Source organism: Mustelus asterias, chromosome 5 (assembly GCF_964213995.1).
Source record: "Mustelus asterias chromosome 5, sMusAst1.hap1.1, whole genome shotgun sequence".
Classification (NCBI taxonomy): domain Eukaryota; kingdom Metazoa; phylum Chordata; class Chondrichthyes; order Carcharhiniformes; family Triakidae; genus Mustelus; species Mustelus asterias.
This window is the reverse complement of record NC_135805.1, coordinates 42,331,247-42,356,395: the sequence shown is the minus strand read 5'-3', so window position 1 is coordinate 42,356,395 and position 25,149 is coordinate 42,331,247. Positions and strand designations below refer to the sequence as shown.

General features: G+C 42.7%; 1 protein-coding gene across 3 annotated transcripts in view; it reads left to right on the top strand.

The window, feature by feature from the left end:
* phip (PHIP subunit of CUL4-Ring ligase complex) overlaps window positions 1-25,149 on the top strand; it is a 228,272-nt gene that overhangs the window by 33,161 nt on the left and 169,962 nt on the right. For all 3 annotated transcript variants that reach the window (XM_078212450.1, XM_078212449.1, XM_078212448.1), the window contains exon 7: window positions 7,618-7,778. In XM_078212450.1, the coding sequence (XP_078068576.1) occupies window positions 7,618-7,778 (161 nt within the window). The remainder of the gene's footprint in view (window positions 1-7,617; window positions 7,779-25,149) is intronic.

Genomic DNA, 25,149 nt, shown 5'->3' with positions numbered 1-25,149 from the left:
GGGTAAATACTGAACACAACCACTGAGCAACGCTCATTACCTTGGGCAACTTGTAGTTTTCAAAAAGTCGACATTGTTCAAATTATGCACCATGCTGATATCCAACACCTGGTCACAATGGCTACCTCAAATAATTCAGAAACTCACATTTTGGAAGTAGTTTGAAATGAAATAGTCTTCATTGGTGAGCTGCAATGTAATCTTATCACTGTGAAGTTATATTGTACTCCATTGGCACCATGACATCTTTTAATCAGCATTGCATTTTTAAGCACTAGTCAAGAATTGCAGATTAAAATTTGCTTGCTTTTGTGCAGTTTGCCTCTTTGGAAAATCAAAGATTCTGTATGCTTTTCTTTAACAGCCTTCATAATTTGTCTTACCAACCTTCAAATATTTGCGCATATACATCCCCAGGTCTTTCTGTTCCATTTAGTTTTTGTTGCCTTCCCTCTTCTGTCTTAGTATTCATACTTCATTGCGTTAAATAATATTTGCCCTGGCTCTTTCAATAGTCGTTTTATATCCTCCTGAAGTCTCTTCATTCTCTGCTACATTTAAGTTCCATATCATCTTCAGACTTTGAAATAATGGCCTATGTGCCCTAGTCTAGGCCATTGATAGATGGCAGAGAAAGCAGTGATCGTCCCTGGTGAATTTAATTGTGTATAATTTCTCCCAGTCTGAGGAATAGCCATTCACTACTTGTCTGCTTTCTATGTTTGCAAAAGTTGCCAGTGCTCCTTTAACACTATGGGCTTCAATTTGCAATCAACCTTGTTAAATGGTATTTTATCAAACACCTTTTGAAAATCTATATACACAATCTCATGACCACTACTTACTTATTCCATTACTTCAGCAAAGAACTTGGTTAAGTTTGTCAGACATGGGACCAGAACTTCCAAGAATTTGCAGTTGGAGATTGGGGGGGGTTGGGGCGGTCACCCGGGTGTGGGGATGGTGGTGAGGTTAGTTGGTGGGGGATGTGGGGAGGGGAGGGGAGTAAGGGTGCAGCAGGGGTTGGTCTGGAGGTTCCAGTGGGAGATCGGGGATGTCCATCAGGAGTTTGAAGTGGTTTTAATTCTTCTAGCTTTTCCTGGGCAACTATACTGGTAAGAGTGTCAGAACCATATGAAGTCTCCAATTTTAAGTCAGTGTGTCAGATGGACCCCGGTGCAGGGCAATTGCTCATTGGAAGCGTGAACTTTTGAACTCCTACTAATCTATAGTCACATGCTGTTTTTGCTCTTAGTTCTTTCTTCACTTCTCCACTGTACCTTTTACATTGAGCTTTGTTTGTTTTAACACCATAGTTCAGTGTTTGGGTATCTGATTCCCAACCCTGGGGCTCGGGGGCGGCACGGTGACACGGTGGTTAGCATTGCTGCCTTACAGCGCCAGGGACCTGGGTTCAATTCCGGCCTTGAGTCACTGTCCGTGTGGAGTTTGCACATTCTCCCCGTGTCTGCGTGGGTTTCCTCTGGATGCTCCAGAGTCCTCCCACAGTCCAAAGATGTGTGGGTTCGGTTGATTGGCTAAGCTGAATTGCCCCTTTGTGTCAAGAGAACTAGCAGGGTAAATAGGTGGGGGGATGTGGCCTGGGTGGGATAGTGGTCAGTGCAGACTCGATGGGCCAAATGGCTTGCTTCTGCATTGTAGGGATTCAATGGATTCTATGAGATCCGATCCCAGCATGGGTGTCTGATCCCTGACACCAGAGGCCTTTCCTGGGGGTAGGTGACTCTGATCCAGGAGAATTTGGTGGTGCTGGCTGCTGTGGGTCCTGTCCATGAGGCACTTCTTTCCAAAGCTGTCCCTGCCCCACTTCAGTTGTTGGGTTTCCTGAGGCCTGGGAAACCTGCCAGTCCACTACAAAGCCTGCAAAGTAGGTTGACTCGGAGGCAACTGCCTGCTTCATCAAAATATTTAAATTGCTAGCCTGTCTGCCTTTAAAACATGAAAATGACCAGGTTTAAAATTCAAACATCAGATCTGAACCCATTTTGGTGTGTTAAAATTCAGTAATACATCTTTAGTCATCCAGAAAGCTTGATGGATGTCCTTTCCTTCACCTCATGTGAATTGTGTTCAGCTTTGTAGATAAACAATTTCTTTTATGACGCCTTTGATTTTCACATTTATTGTTTTACCTGCCAATTTTTGATTCCAATCCCCTTTCAACTCACTGGAATTAGCCCTTCTCCAGGCGAGTGGTTTTATGTTTAATTGGTCCTGTGCTTTTCCACACCTATTCTAAACCTAATGCTGTTTCCATCACTTTTTCCAAAACACCCCTGCACTGAAACATCCTTCACTTGCCCCACTTCATTCCCCAGAGCCGGATTCGGTACAGGTTCCTCCCTCGTTGGGCTGGAAACATAACTTATTAAGAAAATTCTCTTACATAGATTTCAGAAATATTTCACCACCCCAACCCCAATCCAAACCTTTGCCCTGAACACTAATTTTCCCGGTCTATAATTAAAGACATTTGAAGCCCCCATTATCATTAGTCTCGAGATATTTAATGTGCTAAAGTGCATGGGATCACTTACATCAGATGGAATCTTGGTTCAACATCTTGTCTGAAATGCAGCACATTCAACAATGCAGTGTTCCCCTCAGTACTACACTGAAATGCTACCATAGATTATGGACTCCGTTTCCTGTTATGCCAAAATATTTGTGATATCTCTTTTTGAAAGAATTAAATGCCATGTCAATTGGTTTTTTTTTTGCTGGGCATCTGTTCCATCTAGAGAGTCATAGAATCCTACAGTGCAGAAGCAGGCCATTCGGCCCATTGAGTCTTCACCGACCACAATCCCACCCAGGCCCTATCCCCATAACTCCATGCATTTACCATAGGTAGTCCCCCTGACACTAAGGGGCAATTTAGCATGGCCAATCCACCTAACCCGCAAATCTTTGGACTGTGGGAGGAAACCGGAGCACCCGGAGGAAATCCACACAGACACGGAGAGAGAGTGCAAACTCCACACAGACAGCGACCCAAGCCGGGAATCGAACCCAGGTCCCTGGTGCTGTGAGGCAGCAGTGCTAATCACTGTGCCACCGTGCCGCCCACTGTCTACCCATTGTCCAGTGGATGAAACTCATAACATCTAGGCTTGTTGGGAGCTTATTGAATTTTAAAACTGTGATTGTCATTAATTCTATGCTCACAGTCCAAAATAAAACAAAAACTTACTTAAATTCTAATATTTATGCCTCTCTCGGACTTTCGGTGGAATTTTAAACAGTGCCCACTGTTTCCGACAGTGGAGCCGGAAATGAGCGCCGCTTCCACATTCTGGCTTTTCGCTTGTAGCCACTCAGTTCTGATTATAATTTAAAGTACTGGCAGCATGCATGGGACTCAGTAATGGTAAGCAGTGGGGGTAGCTTTTCATTATGAAACTCGTCTTCAGCTGACAGTGCAGCAAGTATTGCTGGGCTATAAAAGAGGCTCCTGGTCAAGCAGGGAGGTTCTGCATCAGCCACAACTTTCCTCCCAAATGCCATTGCCATTAACGTAAGGCATATTGAAAGCACAAAGGTGGCATGGGTGTTTTACAAGTTTAAATTTCACTTGCGAATATTTCATGTTACATTGGTTTCACTTTATTCGTGTTCTAATTATTGTTATTTGTTGAGAGTACTGAGTTACTGAGAGAGTTGAATGTACTGGCATGCCTCACGGTTGGCATGTTTTTTACTCATTTGTGGGACATGGGTGTCGCTGGCTGGCCAGCATTTATTGCCCATCCTTAGTTGCCCTTGGAGGGCAGTTGAGAGTCAACTACATTGATGGTTACAGGGGAGTTAGGGACATTTCCTTTGTTGTGGAAGAAACAATGTTGTGTTTTTGCCTTCACTCTTTACTGAATGTTCGCGCCAGTGTCCAGTGTTTTATTTGCCACTGTGGAGCATGGCTGAACTTACAGGCCCAGCTGGCTCTTCCTTCTGTGCATTGTAAAGGACATTTGCCTGAGATCACTCTCAGTGGGGATAATTGAAATGTTGTAGGTGAGCTTAAAGCCTTGTAAGACCTGTGCTAGACATAGACCATATGATCCGCCCTTTAGGCTCTTGGTTTTCTTACATTGACTGACTGCCCCTCCCCCCGCCTCCTCCTCCTCCTCCTCTCCCACCACACATGCAGGCACCAGGTCCTTCCCTCTTCCACTTCTCCATGCCCTGACCCCATCCTCTGATCTTCTTGGATCCCTCTTCCATTCCTGCTGGTGTTGGCCCCACTTCACAACTCCCTGAGCCCTGACTTGCTCTTGCTAGTGCCAAACTTCCATGCAAGCTGCCATTCTGCTGGTCTCCTCCCTTATGATGCAGAGTTCAGCAAGTAAAACCACTGATCTCCAATACAGTTGCACAAAGTTGACTATAGCGTACCATCTTTAAACAAAGATGAAATGGATGCCATGAGCTTCCTATGTGCCACTGACTTTATCTTAAAGGTAGAAAGTAATTGCAAAAGGTTTTAATGCAGTGAATATTCACTGCATGCAAATATAGTCATGATGTGGAGATGCCGGCAAATATAGTGCAAGTAGAAGCCCGCCGCAGGCTGGTGTGAAGCCTGATTCCCCAAAAACATGCCGCCGTGCTAACTACTGTGCCGCCGTGCCGCCAGATGGACTGCAGCAGTTCAAGAAGGTGGCTCACCACCTTGTATGTAATTAGGGATGGGCAACAAGTGCTGGCCTTGTTAGCAATGCTCACATTCAATGAAAGAATAAAGCCATCCTCGACCCCAAATGATTTGTTCCCGTGTATCCCTTAACTTAAAACCCTAGTTACCAGAAATCATCCTGTATAGCGTGCAAGAAACAAGACTTTTCACTGTATACTAATACAGGTGACAATAATAAATCAAATCAAATTGTTGATTTCTGAGGCCATTCTAAGTCTTTAATGTCTATTTTTTTTGTATCTGCTCTTTGAATGTGGCATTATAAGTAGGGCCATATTTAATGGTCATCCCTAGTTGTTGAGAAGACATTGGACTGCTTTGTGTGCTGTTATGATGCAGTTACTTCTATAATGTCGTAGAGTAGGGATGACCAGCATGGATGAGGGAGGTGACTTGGAGGTAATGGTATGTTTGTGATGCTGCTGCTCTTGTCCATGTGGCTATCAGGGATGCAAAGTTATAAGCTGCTGTCAACATAAGATATTAGAAACTGTAGCTGTAGTGGAGGAAGAAGTAAATTGATTGGTAGCAGTGCTGTACAAGCAAACTTTTCTTATTCTTTCATGGGATGTGAGCATCGCTGGCTGGGGCCAACATGTGTCGCCCATCAATAAATGTCCTTGAGAAGGTGTTGATGAGCTGTTTTCTTGAACCATTGCAGTACATCTGGTGATGGTCCACCCACATTACTGTCACAAAGGTAGATGCTGTTCCAGCTTTTTGACCCAGCAACAGTGAAGGAATGACAGTATAGTTGATTGTAATGTGGCTATAACTACTAACAATATTGCAGACAAGTAATATTTAGACATTTAAAGCAACATATTTACAACTTACAGACCCATATGTTCCACAGCACGTCCGCAGTACATCACTTTCATGTTGACTGGGGGTTTTCAAGGAATTAGCAACAATTGCACTCGGATCATTTTCCGTTTCTACATTTGCTGATGGACTTTCAAATTAGGACTTGTATAAGCACTTATTGATCAAGAGGTATTCCTTGTATTCATAGCTACATGGAAAGGCATGTGCTTAATTAGTTCAACTCTCTGAATGAAGACAAAAGAGCAATGTTGATAGTTCCAACACATACCCACAGGGTGCATTATTTATTTTCTATTTTGAGTGAATATAGTGGATGTTCTGGGAATGGGAGAAAAGAGGGCAAAAAATGGGGATCGGTAGAGGGCAGGGAGTTGGTAATTACTTTCTCTAACGGTTGCAGTTCTTTTCGACTGTACTGGACAAACCTCAGGGTTATTGTTGTTTTATAGCGATAACAAATTCCACAACCAGCAAGTAAGGACACCGGCAATATATGATGTTGAACATGTGCTTTATTTTAAAATTATTGTGGAAGAAAAGCTGCTGAGAATAGTTGAACTGTTAACACTGACCCAAAGTAAAGATTCGCACTCTCGAGGAGAAACATTGAACGAAACAAAATGTTTAACTAAAACCATATAATTGAAGAAGTATTTCGTGCACAGCTGTTAGCATACTGTCACTATCACCAAATTCTACAATCGCTCTTGCACGTGCTTCTTATTCATAACTCTCAGCATTTTTTTTCCATCTTTGCAATCCACTTGCTTCCCCCTCTCTCCGCTCTATAACAGAATATTCTACTAAGGCGAGGAATTCTTATCCTACACAGCATGGCAGAATGTGCGTGTTACTCAAAATTGATTCAAGTCAAAGGTCTTGTAGTCGTGAATCAAACTGAGATTTTTGTACACCATTGTTTTTATTAATATCTTTAAAGTACTGAATTGTGAAATGGTGGCATCACTCTAGAAATGACAGTACGTCTATACTCCCCTGAAATGTTTGGTGTTGCAGTGCTATGGAATATTAATAGACAGGTTTAAGAATAGGCACTGATCTCTCCCTGATTCTTTCATTCTTGTTATGTTGCTTAAATCTAAAATAAAAATCTCAATATTGGTGTCCTTGTAGAGACCACACAAAGAACACTGCTTTAATCTCAGTGGTGTAGAGCTTCTATTTTATCTTAGGAGCTTCAAGCTGAATTTAAAACACAAATTGTAGTTTTGTGCTTTAATTCGATGCGCACACCCTTTTGTAAGGGCTGGAATGGCTTTTTTTTTTGAAAGTGTAAATTTTCCTTAAATTTAATATGCTTAAATGGAGCCATCGATAATCATAAAATAATGGGGGTGATCTTGAACCCACGTTCGCCATCCCTGTGAATGTCGACGGGGGCTCAAGATCCGGAAGTCACAGTTCTTGGTGGTGAATTTGGATTCTTCCCCTCCCCTTGGCAGTGCCGTCATCATGAATTTGAATGTATTTAGATTTTATTAACCCACTCCCTTGTCAGCTATTGACCCCCCTGTGCTGACATGACGTTACATCAGCGAGGTGTACAACAGATTCACTTAGATGTGAACCTGTCGGGGGGGTCTCCCGGAGGGCGTAAAGTGAGTACAGCCCCTGGGGGTAAGGGATATGGTTAGGCAGTGCCCCCTGACACTGCTGTTTGGCACAGCCTGGCACCATGCTTATGCCAACCTGGCAATTGTAACCTGGGCCAAGGGGTGGGCCCCAGTGGGAGCCACATTGGGAGGGGAGATTAATTTAGTTGTGGTGGTGCCTTGGAGTAGACGGAGGGGTTGGTGGAGGTGGGTGCCAGCTCAGACTGGGTGTGGGATGGGGATTATGGGGCGATGCCAATGATCAGGGAGAAACTCTCCGAGTTTCTCTCCAGAGTCTCACTTTGGAGAGAACCATGCCGGAATTATCCGCTATTTTTGGTAACATTTAGCCCAATGTGTCATGATATTCATTTTGTGTTTTTTTGCTTCACAGCGTGCATGCACTGTTTTCAACAATGTCTTCTATATTTTGCAGATCATAAACTTTCTTTTTATTTGCAGTGGATACTATTCGGGCACGACAGCTTACTGGGAGCTTACGACTCAGCCAACTTGTTCCTACTGCTGTATATCTACATATGAAGATGCACAAGCGAATTCTGGGGCACCTATCATCCGTTTACTGTGTTACATTTGATAGAACAGGGAGGAGAATATTTACTGTGAGTTTTAAAAAAATTTTCCACTTTGCAGTATTTTACGTATTTTTCCCATCTGTTGTGGAGCCTAATATTGTTTTTAAGTATTGTTTTAATGTTACAAAGGTTAAAGTTTCCCTTAAACATGCAGTGAAGGTCTCTTCATACGAAAGGTGTAGGTCAGACACCAAAATTTGTTTCTCATGATTCTCATTCACAATAACTTTATTTATTAACAAGATTCTTAATAGATGTCCCATGATTTTTCATTGCAAACCTTGCAAGTTTTAATTTTTTGAAAAAAGCAAATAGTTATTGACTACATCTTTCGGGATAAGATGGAAAGAAACACAAGGGTTTCCGCATGGTTGACATCACCTGAGCTTCACTGCATTATTTTGTTGGACTGATTTAGTGACTGCAATGAATGGCCTATGGAACCCTGTGCTTCAAAAGTGGATGTCTTATTCAAAAATTGACGTGGTTTCACAATTTTAAGTTCTCTTCCTATGGACAGTTGACTTTCTACTCCCTGACTATCAGCCCATATTCTATTAATTTTGGATTCTCTATGATAAACTTCATCCAGCTAAATGTTGAATGCAAAACTAAAGTTATCCCCTTCAGTTTCCTGAAAGGGTGCCCATATCCAACATTATTCATCTCTCCAGATGTCAACTCCGGTTAAGGTCAGATGAGTGGAATCTTGAGATTCAGCTTGGTCCAGATCTCTGCTTTCTCTCCCAAATCTGACTCATTATCAAAATAGCTTTCTTTGACCTCTATAATGTTATCTCCCTCTGCCCCTATAGTTCCTCTTTATTTCTGAAATGCTAAACTTTGCCTTTATCGCTTGGACAATACATATTTCTTCCAACGTCTCTTTGTTGTCTCCTTTTGTTCCATCCTCCATAAACTACAAGTTACCCAAAACATTACACTCCACATTCCCAACCAGTCTTTGGGATGTAGCCACATCACACTAGCATCTGCTGGCACTAAAGAATTAGATTAAGACGTCTTTTGTTTTTTACTCTCCATGGTACAAATTTTTCCATAGTCTTACCCCTCGCAACAACTTCTATAACCCATGATGTACCCTCTACTTTTATGAAATTACCTGCAGCCAACCTTTGGCTCCTTTAGTCACTAGTCCCACATCTTCTAGAACCTCCCTTTTCAGTGGCCTCCAAAATACTATTTCCTTTGTGATGCAGGTGCTCTGAAATACCTTTCTTCCTTCTTGCTTGGTACCCTTTACTCTGTAAAGTGTTCCAAGATCTGACTAGACATGAGGTTCGCAATAGTGATACAGCTTGTTTCTTATTAAAGAATAAAAGTTGTGCTTCATGGCATACGGAGGGAAATAATTTAAGTAAAACCTGTTCATAGCTCTAAAGAAATTGGGATCAGGTTACAGAAATTAAGAGTATAAGCATGCATTCTTAAACTAATTTATTTTGGGGAAGGAAATCTGCCATCCTCAGTGGGTCTGGCCTCCAGACCCACAGCAATGTGGTTGAGTCTCAACTGCCCTCTGAAATGGCTGAACAAGCCACTCATTTCAAAGGCAATTAAGGATGGGCAACAAATGCTGGCCTTGGCAGTGACGTCCTCATCTCATAAAAGAATAAAAAGGTGACAATGATGCAACATTTTATTCTGTTTGATTTAAAAATACAAAGCACTGGTTATGACTGCCTGTAGCTGTCATTGCTTGTGCGTGTAAAGCATAATATTAATGAAATTCCCTTGAGGATTTAGAATTGAATCAGTCTGTGTTAGTGCTCTCAGATACACTGCTCGTGTAGCTCTAAATAAAGTTGCCAGCTGCTCATTGGAGTTTTATTTTTGCTTCCTTTTTCTGTGCTAGGATGATTTTGTGGTGTTTCTTTTGCTTTCACAAATGATTGCCTGAAGGAAACGAGGATGCAAATGGAGAAATGTTCATTTTAATTTATAATCAGTTCTGCGTATATTTGATGGGTTTGGGGAAAGGGAATTTCATCTAGGTTGGATGGCTTTAGGATAGGCTTGTCCTGATGGAAATATAGAATTATTGGCTTGTTTTCCGTCAATGAAGACTCCTCCTTCTCAAATATTTGTATAAAAAGTAATCCAATTTTTAAATAAAAATTCTTTGAAGAGCTTCATAGAACAGAAAGCATTTAAAAAGGAGTATAAAAGGTTTCGACTTGGGTGTCTTTTTGAAGAGATGGCACGTGCACAGACACAATTGACTGGACAACATTTTTATTGTAGTCTGTGTGATAGTTATTAAAGCTCATGTATTAGCAAAAGGTTCCTGACTCTGCCATGTAGTTTGTACATTTATTCATTTCTCTGTCCACATGTTTAGATTAACACAAATGTGTGTTATGAAACAAGCTAGATAAAGATTGTTTCTGCACAAATATACTTGTATACAATGTAACATGTATGTTATTTCAGGAAAAAAATGTATCTGCCTAACCTGCGCCAAAAAAAACCAGTCCAATCTGGAAAATAATTTTGTCAGGTTTTGTTGTTTCTCTTGGTTACCTTTCTGACCAAGACTTGGTGTGGACAGATAGCAATGTTCTATCCAGGTGTATCTTTTTGCCACTCCATTATAGGGGACTGGGGCTTTGTTAGTAGATCCTGTCCTGTCAACATTGAAAGACGCAAAACGCAATTACTGAGAAAGCATCATAGATTTTCAACAAACACTAATTTTATAGAATTTATTTTCTTGATTTTTCTTTATTGTATCCTGTTTTGAAGTAGCCAGTTTGGGCTTGTAATCCAGGACGTGCAGGTGACAAATCTAGCATCCGCAGTAATCCGCTTTTATTAATTGAAATTGTCATGTTTGTGTGTTGCAAGGTTTGAATGGATTTGAGGTGGAAGTGATTTTAAAAATGACAAGTACTGCTAAAGAATGCAAAGTGATATAATATATTTCTAGACCTGATGCTATTTTTCATCTTTTCAAAACAAGACCCAAAATCGACAAAGATTTAGGACATCTTGTCACCTTTTTCATTGTACAATTATAAAATACTTATATTTTAAATAAAAGGATGTAATCAGTGCGGTGTTTTGGCCTCCAGCTAAGTACTTGCTTTTCTGCCTATAGCCGCTAAATAGATGATCAATTATATCAGATCGCTTACTGAAGCTTGTAGCATGTTCTTTATGGATAATTAGTCATAGTCCACAAAAGACCATAGAGGTGCTCTCTCCTTCAGAGGCAGACAATTAGTTGGATAGCTTGAGGGGCATGACTCCACAACCCTGGGTCATGGCGAGGAGACAGGCCTCCAAGACCTACAACAGCCAGGGTACGGGACTTGAACCTGCACAATTGGTGTTATTTTGCATCAAACTCAAGCTATCGAGCTGACCAATGCCTAATGTTCTTTTTGAAGAATTATTATTTTGAAAAATTATAATTTTGTGTTTGTTCTTAAAGATGTGATAAATTAGAATATATGTTTTTTAGACTAAGCTATTATTTGAAAGGTACGTTTGCTCTATGGAAAATATTGTTATCCAGCTTGAAGGTGAAATCAATTGCACGAATCCTAGAATTGTAGATTAGTGAGCACAGAGAAAATACTCCCTTCTATCAGCAAAGTATCAAGGACTGCCCAGGAGACTGTATTCTAACTGTTTGCAACCCTTCTCCCCCCCCACCCCAGATTATATTGAGCCTGTAAAGCGTTCAAGGTATTCTTGAGAAAACGCTTGACATTTTGCTGCTCTGTAGACATGCTTTAAAACTAAGTGACATTCACAGGATCTGAATTTAACACTTGCTGACTAGGAGACTAATAGTGTTCCTAAATGTTCAGATAAGTCTGCTAGGTGAATACCTCAGACTGTTAGAGATGGAAGATTTCAGTGAGAGACAAGCTTTTAGAGTTGTAGGTAGAACCACAGGTGACATGTTACCTGAAGGTTGGTTGTTTGCCAATGGAACTCCTCTCATTAGCTGCTACATACAGAGTTGTGCGACACAGTTGGTTAAATAACATGTTGATGCAGAAGTAGAATCTGTAGTGTTAAGATGTGCTGTTTTTAAGCAAGCAATTGATTTTCTTTTTGTTGGAGTCTTTGTAACCATTTGCTCTCGTGAATATTCACTGTGGGTAGCTACTGCAGCTTCAAATGGCAAACTGGGTAGGGTATTATTAATGGAGGATTGGCGGTAATTCAAGTGCGACTTGTTTCTTCTCTTTCTTTAATCCCTTGGCTCCAATCTCCTTGCCTGATTCTCAAAAGATGTAAGATTGAATATAGATGCAGCACATTCAGTACTGTTAAAGTTTCATAGTGCAAGTAAACATGAAAGCATTTGCGGGGCATGAAATGAGATATTGAATTTACTGATAAGATGGTTAATTGATTTAACTCTCCCTGCACAATGGCCGGATCTTTCCTGACCTTTCCATGGTCTGCCCCTCGCTGGTACGATTCCCATGGCGGGCGGAACGGGAAAATTCTCACTCTGCTCTACCAGTGGACTTTGTGACTTTCCTTTGTTTCTGACTTTCACTTTGGACTGTAGGAGGAGTTTGACTGTATGAGGTTTCCCATGTTCTCCTTTCATCAAATTTCCTCTCAAGTCAATGACACTGACAGAGCCTGTCTCCATTCTTCACTCGATGTGTAATTGCATCTTGTCTCTTTACAACAACTCCAATCACATACTTGTCCTTCTCACCTCGATGATTTTTCACCATGACTTTCTGATCAACACTGAACTCCCTACATTTCATGCCTGGTGTATCATGGACTTATCTTTAGTTGTCCTGCTGTTCTCTTACCTTGCCATTGACATCAAGCTGAAGCAAAGGTTAGGTTAGGTTGATTGGCTATGCTAAATTAACCTTAGTGTCAGGGGGATTAACAGGGCAAATGCGTGTGGTTGTGGGAATAGGGCCTGGGTGGAATTGTGATCAGTACAGACTCGATGGGCCGAATGGCCTCTGTCAGTACTGTAGGGATTCTATGATTCAAATTAAATCTTCTAAACACCTCCTAAGTATTTATTAAACACTTTCCTCATAAGGCAAGCAACGTGTGTAGACTACGGGGTTATTCTGTAAGAAGTTGGCAACACCTTTTGAACTATCAAAAGATTCTAACTCCAGACTAGGGCTCCCCCATGGTTCACGCCTCAGGTAGGTGTGAACCATGTTGCTTTCAGAAGCCCTCACAACTCCCATCAAGATTTTGAGGGGTCTAAAATGGGTCTAAGTGGAGGGGCTGTTGGGATTGCTACTTTTGGGCATGTGACTTGCAACTTTATATCGCGTCGCTAAAAATTATTGGCGAAAGGACTTGGGACAGGAAACCCAGAATCGGGTCTCATCCCCCAAGTTTGTTGCTGGCCCGCCTCCAATCTGACACAGAGTCATGGAAACCTGGCCCGAAGCATCAAATAATTAGTTGGTGGTGCAGAACTTGGGTATTGCTGAAAAAGGAGACATGCTGTCAAAATGTTTTGTCTTGCACTCATCAGGAAAGACACAAGAATACCAAATTTCAAAGGGAACAACAATTTATACTGCATGAGAAAAGGATGCTGACTGTTTGGCAAGTCTGCTCAGATTGGTTCACATACATTGCCTTTCTGAATGCACCAGGAAGCTATTGTCCCACATGCTTTTGCTTAATTCAAGGAAGGCACAATATCTGGACAAATTTCTTTTCTCTGCAGAAGACAGGTCCAGCAATACCCTAAGACTCAATTCCAAACTCGCTCTGCACCACAACTTGACTTCAGCACTTCTGAGTTCAAAGTGTGAAATCAGTCAGGATTCCTGCTTTTGATCTGCTAACACCCTCTGCTGGAGGTACAGTTGTGTGGGCATTGGTTCAGAGGTGCTGTTCCTTAATGAGCCAACAAACTCGCACATAAGGAATGGTCACTCGAGGCAAGTACTAGAGGAGGCATCCATGAAATACAGGCGAGGATGCAGGAGGGAGCAGGATTGGTGAGAAAAAAATAAATAAAATGATTTCAGGGTAATTATCGAACAATGCATCAGTAACGTCTGACTCAGACAAAATCAGTATAATTTGTAATAAAGTACTGCATTTATTATTTGTGTAGGATGCAGATAATGGATTATTTTAAACATGCATTGACATTTTCTGGCTACATATTCTGGTTTATTTAACATTAAAAAAGGAGTACAACTCAGTTGTGTATTATGTAAGTGTATGCTTTATGCAAAGATATTCAGATTGGTGAGTGCTTGTTACAGGCTTAAATGACAGGTATTAGATGAATATTTTGAGAGCTAAATCTCTGAAGATCCTGGATGCCTTTATTTTGTGTTTGTGCCTTTTCTAAAGAATAGAAGCACTTGGTTGTGGTTTCATTACAAGGTACTTATTCATAGCTGATCAACAGTAGAATATGGTTCTAAGATGACAGTGATATTCTGAGGGAATCTGCATTTTGTATAAAACTCAGATACTTCATGTCTGATGGAATCTTCCACAATTCGAGTTTCACTTGGTAAATCAAAAAAGGCAGAATGAATATAACTGTTAAAGTTAATAATGTTAGCATTCAAATTATGAACAGTAAAATTGTATAATCAAAAATGTAAGTTGTTGAAATAAAAGATAATTTCTATGGACTTTAAAATTGTTACAGAATTGAACTCCTAAATTACATGCCAGGGACCTCAATGATAGTGATTTAGTGCATTTACTTGGAAGTTTCACACTTTACACCTCTGAGCAGCACTTATTGAGCGAGCCCTTCTGTATATGGGTGTGAAAGCAGCTGACTCACAATAACATGTTGATATAAATTTCAGATTCATGAAAGGATTTTTGTGGAGGTGAATTTTGATCAAACTGTGCTACGCTTAGTGGAACAATAAAGTGTTGTACAGAATGATATAGCACAGTAGGAGGTCATTTGGACTGTTGTGTCTTTGCTGGCTTTTTTGTAAGAGCTATTACATTAATCCTACTGCCTTGCTCTTTCCCCAAAGCCCTGCAGATTTTTGCTTTTCGAGTGCAGTACTTATTCGGCCTCCCTTTTTGAAAGTTAGTCTTGAAGCTGCTGTCATTCCAGGTAATAACTTGCTATGCAATTTGTTTTTTAGACATTGCCCCTGGTTCTTTTGCCAATTGCCTTAAATCTGTGTCCTCGGGTTACCGATTCACATGCTGCTTAAGACTTTGTGTCGTTAAAAATTGGCCACTATTTTTTCAGGGAGAGGGCAGCAAAGGACAGCTTTGAAGAATGTTCTGAAATGACAGTAACAAAGGAGGTCCACTGCACCTCTGCCAATGTATTAAACATGTGAATACGAACAGAAGAAGCTGCTAAAAAAATAGTGATTCTGAGTTTTATAACTTAGCAGTATTGAAAACAAAAACAGGGAGCTGGGTAGTTATTGGGAATATTATACACTATTTTAAGAAGGGCAGTTGAAGCATGAAGAAGTTAATTATACCTGTGAAAGATCATAGTTGTGAAAGACTTGAAAAATTATTTTTTGAGTCAGTGGATTTGAAAATCAAGCAATGTATTAATATGGTGAATAATGAAAGATAGTTTCTATGGATATTAATTAAATGTTACGTCCAGAATGGATCTTGTTGTTGGTTTCCCATCATTATTGAAGATGGCTATTTCTTGTATGTCATCTGTTCTGTGTTCTAACGTGGCTGTGGAGCTTGACTGCAGACCCACATGGCTTTCTACAGTGTGGGCAAGGATGAATTGTCTGGTTTTTAAAAAATATATCACTTTGTTGGAACTGCCTTGTCTTTCAGGCTTGCATTTTGTCCTTAGCTGCCTATATTCTTTGCTGCTTGAAGATTACTCCCCAAATAATTCTATTTCCCAGTCTGTGGTGGACATTTTGGATTTCCTAAAATTTGTCTTCAAGGAGTCCTTGAACCTTAAACTTGCCTACCTTGCAGGTGATGTCCAAGTTGAGTTGTGAATATATGACCATGAACATCTGCTGGACTCTCATATGAAACATTTTCTAACACCACCACCTTCAATTTGTTTAGTGTACCAGTTACTTCCCCTCTCACCATTGCAAGGGTAGCATCTGCTTCCTTTTTAAAGACAGATCTCCGGCTTCCATGTGCAGGTCCCATTTTTTTATCCCTAATTGACCCTACTCTTTTGCCAACTTTTTATTTATGTACTTATAGTAGACCTTGGGATTCTCTTTTATGTTAGTTGCCAGTCTATTTTCATATGCTCTCCTTGCTTTTCTTATTAGAATTTTCACTCCCCCTCTGGTCCTTCCATATTCAAGCCTGATTCTCCAATGTATTTTCGACCTGACATCTATCACACACTTATTCATTTTCATTTTCATTTCCATTTCTCTCGTCATCCAGTATGCTCTGGATTTATTCGTCCTATCTTTCCCCTTCAAGGGAACATGCCTTGACATTGCCTGCAATACCTTTTCTTTGGAGGTAATTCATTGTTAAAATCACTGACTTTTTTGTCAACCTTTGATTCCAACTCACTTGACTCCGATGCATTCTCGTCCCATCAAAGTAGGTTTTCCCTCAATTAATTATCCCTGTTCTGGATTATTCCCTGCCCTCTTCCATGGCCAACCTAAACCTTCTGATACAATGATCACTGTCCCTTAAATGGTCTCCCACTGATATTGATCCTCTTGGGCCAACTCAGTCCCCGTGACCGGGTCCAACAGTGCCTGTTCTCTCATCGGACTGGAAACATACTGCTGCAGAAAATTATCTTGAACACATTCCAGAATCTCTCGCCCCTCTTGTCCCTTTGCACTATTCCTATCCCGGTCTATATTTGGATAATTGAAATTCCCCATTTTAATTACCGTATAATTCCTGCATCTTCCTGAAACTTCTTTGCAAATTTATTCCTCTGCATCCCTCAAGGTTATTGTACCTTTTTTCATTCCTTACCTCCAGCTGAAGAGATTCTGTCCTTTATTCCCCTGGAACATTCTTTCTCTAGCATTGTAATGCTATCTTTAATCAATACTACCACTCTCTGTCCATAACCCCCCCACCCCACCATCTTTCTTAAATACTTTGTACCCAGGAATATTTAAAGCCTAGTCCTGCCCTTCTTTAAGCCAGGTCTCTGTTATAGCAGTAGTATCATGATTCTATCATAATAACCACATACCATGCATAAATATGTTCACATTAACCCTGATTTAGGCTTTTCTGCTTTACCCCTTACTCTCACCCCATCTAATGACTTTTACTATTACCTACTCTAGTTCAATCAAACGCTCCAAGTATTCTATTTATCTTGATACTATTCTCTGATATATCCTTCTTATCTGCGTCTCTACTTCCCACTACCAGTTTTTCTCCTCTCCATTCTGAATTTCCCCTCAGGTTTCCACCCCTCTGCCAATCTAGTTTAAACCCTTCCCACCAGCACTATCAAACCTCCCCAAGAAGACATTATTTCCCATCCTGTTAAAGTGCAATCTGTCCTCCTTGTACAGGTTTCAGTTCAGAAATCTAAAGCTGTCCCTCCTACTCCCATTTCTCCAGCTGCCTGTTGAAATGCACGATTCTTAGGTTCACTAGCATGTGGAACTGGATGTACCGTATAATTCTTGCATCTCCCTGAAAGAATGTCCTGCAGCCACTCTGCGACATGGAATCCCTACAGTGCAGATGGAGGCCATTCGGCCCATCGAGTCTGCACTGACAACAATCCCACCCAGGCCCTATCCCTGTAACCCCATGTATTTACCCTGCTAATCCCCCTGACACTAAGGGGCAGTTTAGCATGGCCAATCAACCTAACCCGCACATCTTTGGACTGTGGAAGGAACCTGGAGCACCTGGAGGAAGCCCACACAAACACGGGGAGAACGTGCAAACTCCACGCACAAGTTAACCCAAGGCCGGAATTGAACCTGGGTCCCTGGCGTTGTGAGGCAGCTAACCACTGTGCCACCGTGCCATCCCATCCTAGACCCTGGCACCAGGGAGGCAACATATTATCCTGGTTGCAGATATGCCTGTCTGCTCCCCTAACTTTTGAATGCCCTACCACTACACTTCACTCTTCCTTATCCCCTCCTGTGCAGCTCAGACACCCATGCTTTGTGAGGTAGCCTCGAGGAATTCCTGCGCTATCTGCCCTTTTCCCTTGCATACTCTGGTGGTTACCCATTCACTCACTGCCCATGTACTTCTTAGCTGCAGTGTGACCACCGCTCTGAATGTGCTATCCAGGTAATTCTCAACCTTGCAGATACACCTCAGTAATACCAGCTCAAGCTCCGCAACCCAAAGCTCAAGTTTCCGCAGCCAGTGACACTTCCTGCAGATGTCGTTATTGAAGACAGTTTGAGCCTGCTCGACTTCCCACTTCCTGCAGGATGCACATTCCACATGGCCAAGCTGCACTGAAATAACTTAAACTTTATATAAAGTGTTCACTACAGTACGTATAATATAATAGCTCACCTGTCACTCGCCAATTGTCCCCTCTGTGCCAGGTCCAGAAAAGCCTATACTTACCAACCAGTAAATTTATGGGATTCCTTTGTCACTTCTGTGTTTTATCAGTAGACTCCCAGTTCGTTCTTTCTCTCTTTCTGCTGCTTTCAGGTCTGCCTCTCTCCACTGCTTTTTGGGCTCTCTGAATCCCCACTGCTCTGTGGGCTTCCTCCCTCTCTCTCCGAATTTGCACTGCTGTGTTGGCTCCCTCTCTCCGAATTCCCACTGCTCTGTGGGCTTCCTCTCTCCGAATTCCCACTGCTGTGTTGGCTCCCTCTCTCTCCCCGAATTCCCACTGCTGTGTTGGCTCCCTCTCTCTCTCCGAATTCCCACTGCTGTGTTGGCTCCCTCTCTCTCTCCGAATTCCCACTGCTGTGTTGGCTCCCTCTCTCTCTCCGAATTCCCACTGCTCTGTGGGCTTCCTCTCTCTCTCTCCGAATTCCCACTGCTTTGTGGGCTTCCTCTTCTCTCTCCGAATTCCCACTGCTGTGTTGGCTCCCTCTCTCTCTCAGGACTCCCACTACTTTATGGGCTTTCTTTTTCACTGAACTCCTGTTGCTTTATGTGCTGATACTTACTTTCTTCCCAGCTTATTACATGGAAGAATGGGCCATGGCTTCAACACTGAAAATTAATCACCTTGGCCATAACACGAAGCCAAGGTCTCTCCAGACACGAGATAATCAATTACCTTTGGTGGAATACACAATTATCATGGAGAGAGAGATTGAAATTTAGCTTATTACACAACCCTGTTTGCTTTGGAGCAGTCTGGAGAAGGACCATCTGAAAGCAGCAGAAAGACTGCTTGCCTCTCCCGCTCTTAACCGGTAGATTTAGATCCTGTTTGCCATATATCCGATTGTGGGCAGCAGAGAGGAATACAAATTCCAGAGCAGCAACACCAAGGACTCGCAGGCAGGGGCTATGCATGGCAGCACAGCACTGTGTGTGTGAAAGGCAGCAGTGAGGTCAGTGCTCTCTGTGTGAAGGGGGAGGCATAGAGAGGCCAGTGATGTCCAGGCATTGGGGGATGGGGTGGCCAGTGGTGATTTTGTGGGGAGAGAGTGCTGAGAGGCCAGTGATCAGGCCAGTAATATCTGTGGGGGGGTTGAGGCCAGTGATGTCAATGCTAGGAGGATTTGTTTAGCGACCTCCCAGAGATCGGTGGCCCACTCAGAGCACTGATTTCAGCCTATCACGAAAGAGGTAGTGTTGGGCAAGTTAATGGGGCTAAAGGTAGACAAGTCTCCTGGTCCTGATGGAATGCATCCTAGGGTACTAAAAGAGATGGCGGAAGAAATAGCAAATGTACTAGTAGTAATTTACCAAAATTCGCTGGACTCTGGGGTGGTTCCCGCAGATTGGAAAACAGCAAATGTGACGCCACTGTATAAAAAAGGAGGTAGACAAAAGGCGGGTAACTATAGGCCGGTTAGCTTAACTTCTGTAGTGGGGAAAATGCTTGAATCTATCATCAAGGAAGAAATGGCGAGACATCTGGATATAAATTGTCCCATTGGAAAGACGCAGCATGGGTTCATGAAGGGAAGGTCATGTTTGACTAATTTAATGGAATTCTTTGAGAACATTACATGTGCAGTGGACAGTGGAGAACCTGTGGATGTGGCGCATCTGGATTTCCAGAAGGCATTTGACAAGGTGCCGCACCCCGAAGACTGCTACATAAGATAAAGGTGCACGGTGTTACGGGTAATGTATTAACATGGATAGAGGATTGGTTAACTAACAGAAAGCAAAGAGTAGGGGTAAATGGGTGTTTTTCTGGTTGGCAATCAGTAACAAGTGGTGTGCCCTGGATCAATGTTGGGACCGCAATTGTTTACGATTTACATGGATGATTTGGAGTTGGGGACCAAGTGTAGTGTGTCAAAATTCGCAGATGACACTAAGATGGGTGGCAGAGCAAAGTGTGCAGAGGATGCTGAAAGTCTGCAAAGGGATGTAGATAGGTTAAGTGAGTGGGTGAGGTCTGGCAGATGGAGTAGAATGATGGTAAATGTGAGGTCATCTATTTTGGTAGGAATCACAGCAAAATGGACTATTATTTAAATGGTAAAAAATTGCAGCATGCTGCTGTGCAGAGGGACCTGGGTGTCCTTGTGCAGGAATCTCAAGGAGTTGGTTTGCAGGTGCTGCAGGTAATTAAGAAGGCAAATGGAATTTTGTCCTTTACTGCTGGAGGAATGGAGTTTAAAAACAGTGAGGTTATGTTGCAGCTGTATAAGGTGCTGGTGAGGCCACACCTGGAGTACTGTGTACGGTTTTGGTCTCCTTACTTGAGAAAGAATATACTGGCACTGGAGGGTGTGCAGAGGAGATTCACTAGGTTGATTCTGGAGTTGAGGGGGTTGGCTTATGAGGAGAGACTGAGTAGACTGGGGCTATACTCATTGGAATTCAGAAGAACGAGGGGAGATTTTATAGAAACATATAAGATAATGAAGGGAATAGATAAGATAGAAACAGGGAAGTTGTTTCCACTGGCAGGTGAAACTAGAACTAGGGGCATCGCCTCAAAATAAGGGGAAGCAGATTTAGGACTGAGTTGAGGAGGAACTTCTTCACACAAAGGGTTGTGAATCTGTGGAATTCCCTGCCCAGTGAAGCAGTTGAGGCTACCTCATTGAATGTTTTTAAGGCAAGGATAGATAAATTTTTGAACAGTAAAGGAATTAAGGGTTATGTTGGGCGGGTGGGTAAGTGGAGCTGAGTCCACAAAACGATCAGCCATGATCTTATTGAATGGCGGAGCAGGCTCGAGGGGCCAGATGGCCTACTCCTGCTCCTAGTTCTTATGTTCTCTCCAGCAGAAAATAAGCACGGCCCACTGATTTTTCACGTGATTCACTCTAGTGAACTCTGCAGTGCATAGAGTGTGGGAGATTCATTTTGAAAATCCCGCTGAAAAAAACCCAGCGGGATTTACTCCAATTTTTACCCGAATTTGACATTTAGCATTGTTTTGGGAGAATCGCCCCTATAGCTTTTAAAAACTGCCTCAACTGTAAACAATCATTTCAGGACTCGAGCAGTGAACTCTGTCTTTATTAGCCATCTCTGGCTGAGTCTTAATTTATCCAAAAGCTTTACTTCTCCTTGTGCATGTGTAGGTTTCTATATCTTGAGACAGTCGGGAGATGTTTTTACCTTTTCAATATGTCTGGGACCTTTGCTGTTTGTAATATATGTAAATGATTTGGAGGAAAATGTAACTGGTTTGATTAGTAAGTTTGTGGACGACGCAAAGGTTGGTGGATTTGCGGATAGCGATGAGGACCATCAGGGATACAGCAGGATATAGATCGGTTGGAGACTTGGGCAGAGAGATGGCAGATGGAGTTTAATCCGGACAAATGTGAGGTAATGCATTTTGGAAGGTCTAATACAGATAGGAAATATACAGTAAATGGCAGAACCCTTAGGACTTTTAATAGGCAAAGGGATCTGGGTATACAGGTACACAGGTCACTGAAAGTGGCAAAGCAGGTGGAGAAGGTAGTCAAGAAGGCATACTGCATGCTTGCCTTCATCGGCCAGGGCATTGAGTTTAAAAATTGGCAAGCCATGTTGCAGCTTTACAGAACCTTAGTTAGGCCGCACTTGGAATATAGTGTTCAATTCTGGTCACCACACTACCAGAAGGATGTGGAGGCTTTGGAGAGGGTACAGAAAAGATTTACCAGGGTGTTGCCTGGTATGGAGGGCATTAGCTATGAGGAGAGGTTGGAGAAACTTGGTTTGTTCTCACTGGAACGATGGAGGTTGAGGGGCGACCTGAAAGAAGTCTACAAGATTATGAGAGGCATGGACAGAGTGGATAGTCAGAAGCTTTTTCCCAGGGTGGTAGAGTCAATTACTAGGGGGCATAGGTTTAAGGTGTGAGGGGCAAGGTTTAAAGGAGATGTACGAGGCAGATGTTTTACACAGAGGGTGGTGGGTGCCTGGAACTCGCTGCCGGGGAAGGTAGTGGAAGCGGATATGGTAGTGGCTTTTAAGGGGCATCTTGCCAAATACATGAATAGGGTCGAAATAGAGGGATATGGTCCCTGGAAGGGTAGGGGGTTTTAGTTAATTCAGGCAGCATGGTCGGTGCAGGCATGGAGGGCCGAAGGGCCTGTTCCTGCGCTGTAATTTTCTTTTTTCTTTGTTCTAATATATCTTTACTTGGGTGGGTTTTTGCACAGTCGAAACAGACCCCTTATTTGTTTAATCTCAACAAAACCTGTCTGTCTGAATTCTTCGCAGTCAGCACTCCGTGTACATATACCGAGTTGGCACATTCAACCTGTAAATTTCAAGAACCTGTTACAATCAACAGAAGAATGGAGGAAAAAATTGGAAATTCTTCCTCATTTGGTAATAACAATATTAACGACTCTGACTTCAGAATCAAAAACACAATTTCTAAATTTGCAACTGACACCAAATTGTTAGCGGGGTGGGGAGTGGAGGAGGTTGAAGCTGATAGCCAATGTTGACGAGGTCTTCAAATTTCAAGAGGTCTTTAATAAGCTTGCAGAATAGGCAAATAATTGACAAATAGGGTTCAACTTATGCGGAGGTACTTTTTGGTGTGAAGAATAGGGGAGTTACTTACTACTTGGAAGGCGCCAGTCTACACAGGGTTGAAGAACAAAGATCTGGGGCGCAAATATTTCAATCACAACACGTTGAACCACAGGTTAGCAAGGCCATTTAAAAAAATGCACCAAACATAAAGAAATGGAATTGAAAAGTAGGAAAGCTATGCTCAACTTGTATTGAACCTTGGTTAAACCACACTCGAAAACTGCGTACAATTCTGGTTGTTTTATTATAAAAGGTATATAGAGGTGCCAGAGAGGGTGGAGAGAGGATTTACAAGAATTATACCTGAAATGCATTATACTGCATATCAGGAAAAGACTGATAGTCTGAGTCCCTTCTCTTCCAAAAATAAAAGGCTGAGAGGTGACCTAATAGAGGTATGAAAAGTATGAAAAGTTTTGATAAGAGTGAATACAGAGTAATGTTTTCTCGTGTGTTGAAGGGTATTCCCATAGCCATGAAGAAATCCAATTTGGAATTCAGAAGCACTTTACCCAAAGATTGTGAAGAATGTAGAACTCGCTACCACATAGAGTGGTTAAAGTGAGTAGTACAGATGCATTTAAGGGGAAACTAGGCAAATATATGAGGGAGAAGGTATTGGAAGGTTACAATGATAACTTAGATCAGGAAAAATGGGAGGAGGCTCAAGTGAAGCATAAATGCCAGTATGAATTGGTTGGGCTAATTGGCCTGCTTCTGTGTCTGTGTCTCATGTCCTATGTACATTGCTGCCCACATTGGACCTGTGGCAGATGGTGAGTGAATGAACATCTGCCTGTGACAGCATTGGTAGTAGTCACCAAATCCTGACATCACATTACGGTGCCATCTATTGTGTTGCACTGCCACAATGGGATAGATTCTGAAGAGATATACCATCTCATAACTGGCATCGACAGAAGGAGAATTGTATCCCACCACAATCTGTAACCTCATGACTCATTATAATTCTCACTCCTCCAATCACCATTAACTCAGATGACTGACCATGCTTCAATGAGGTGTGCAGAAGAGCATTCTTGGAGTAGCACCAGACATACATGAAAATGAAGTGCTGATCAGAATTGCATGCATGCTGAACAGTGGAAGCAATATGCTGTGTACAGAGGCAAACAGTTTCAAAACTCAACAGATCATGGCATTTCTCAGTAGTCCTGTACACCCAGTTACATAGAAACTAGAAGCAGGAGTAGGCCATTCGGCCCTTTGAGTCTGCTCCGCCATTCAATTTGATCATGGCTGATCATCAATTCAATATCCCGATTCCCCCCCCCCTTCCTCCCATGTCCCTTGCTCCCTTTAGCCCCAAGAGCTATATCTAATATAGAAACATAGAAATACAAATAGTGGTGGACAGTTAAGCAACTAATGAAAGGAGTAGGCTCCATGGTCATCCCCATTCTCAACAATGGTGGAACCCAGCACCAATGTAAAAGATGGATAATAAACTGTGGCTAGTAGAACAGATCAGAGGTTCAGTATTGTGCAGGAGTGACTCACTTCTCTACCACCTGAGCATATGTGTTCTTCATTGCTGCTGGCTCACAACACTGGAGTTCCCTGGGGGTTGAGGGAGGGGGGTGGGGGGGAGGTGGGGGCGATTCTCCCATCCCACTCTGTTGATTTTTTAGCGTAGTGGCCGGCATAATCGCGCAGGGGGTGCAATTTGTGGGGGTTCCCACTGGCATTCGTGCCCCACTCGCATCTCCCAGTGTCGGAAATTGGTGGGGAGGCGGGGCTAGTATTTAAATGATATTTTAAATATCATCTAAATGCTATTAGTGGGCCCGGGACTGAATTCTCTGGGCCTGCTAGCATTTCTCACCCCGCCAGAGTGTTTCACTCCAGCGGGGTTTAGAGTAGCTCCCCACTTTCAGGGAGCTGGCGGCCTGACCCCGCTGGAGTGAAGGGGAGGAAATCGGGGCCCCCTAGGGGGTGGGGTGGTGCCCTCTGGGCATAGACATCCTGACAGTGCCAACCTGTATCCCCTGGCACTGCCGAAGGGGAAAAGTGCCCATGCCCAGGAGGCAGCGTGGCACTGCCCATCAGACATAGGGCAGTGTCAAGGTGACAGGGCATACGGGGGAGCAGGGCCTAAGGGGCGATCGGTAGGGTGGTCCTGTTGCCACTCTGCATTGGCATTGTTCGGGGCAGGAGGAAGGCCAGTGATCGGGGCAGGCTGGGGGGTGTCTGCACTGCAGTGGGGCTTGTGGGGCGGGGGGAAATGGAGTGATGGAGATCGGGGCAGCCCAGGATGGGATGGTGGGGGGGGGCGGTCGTG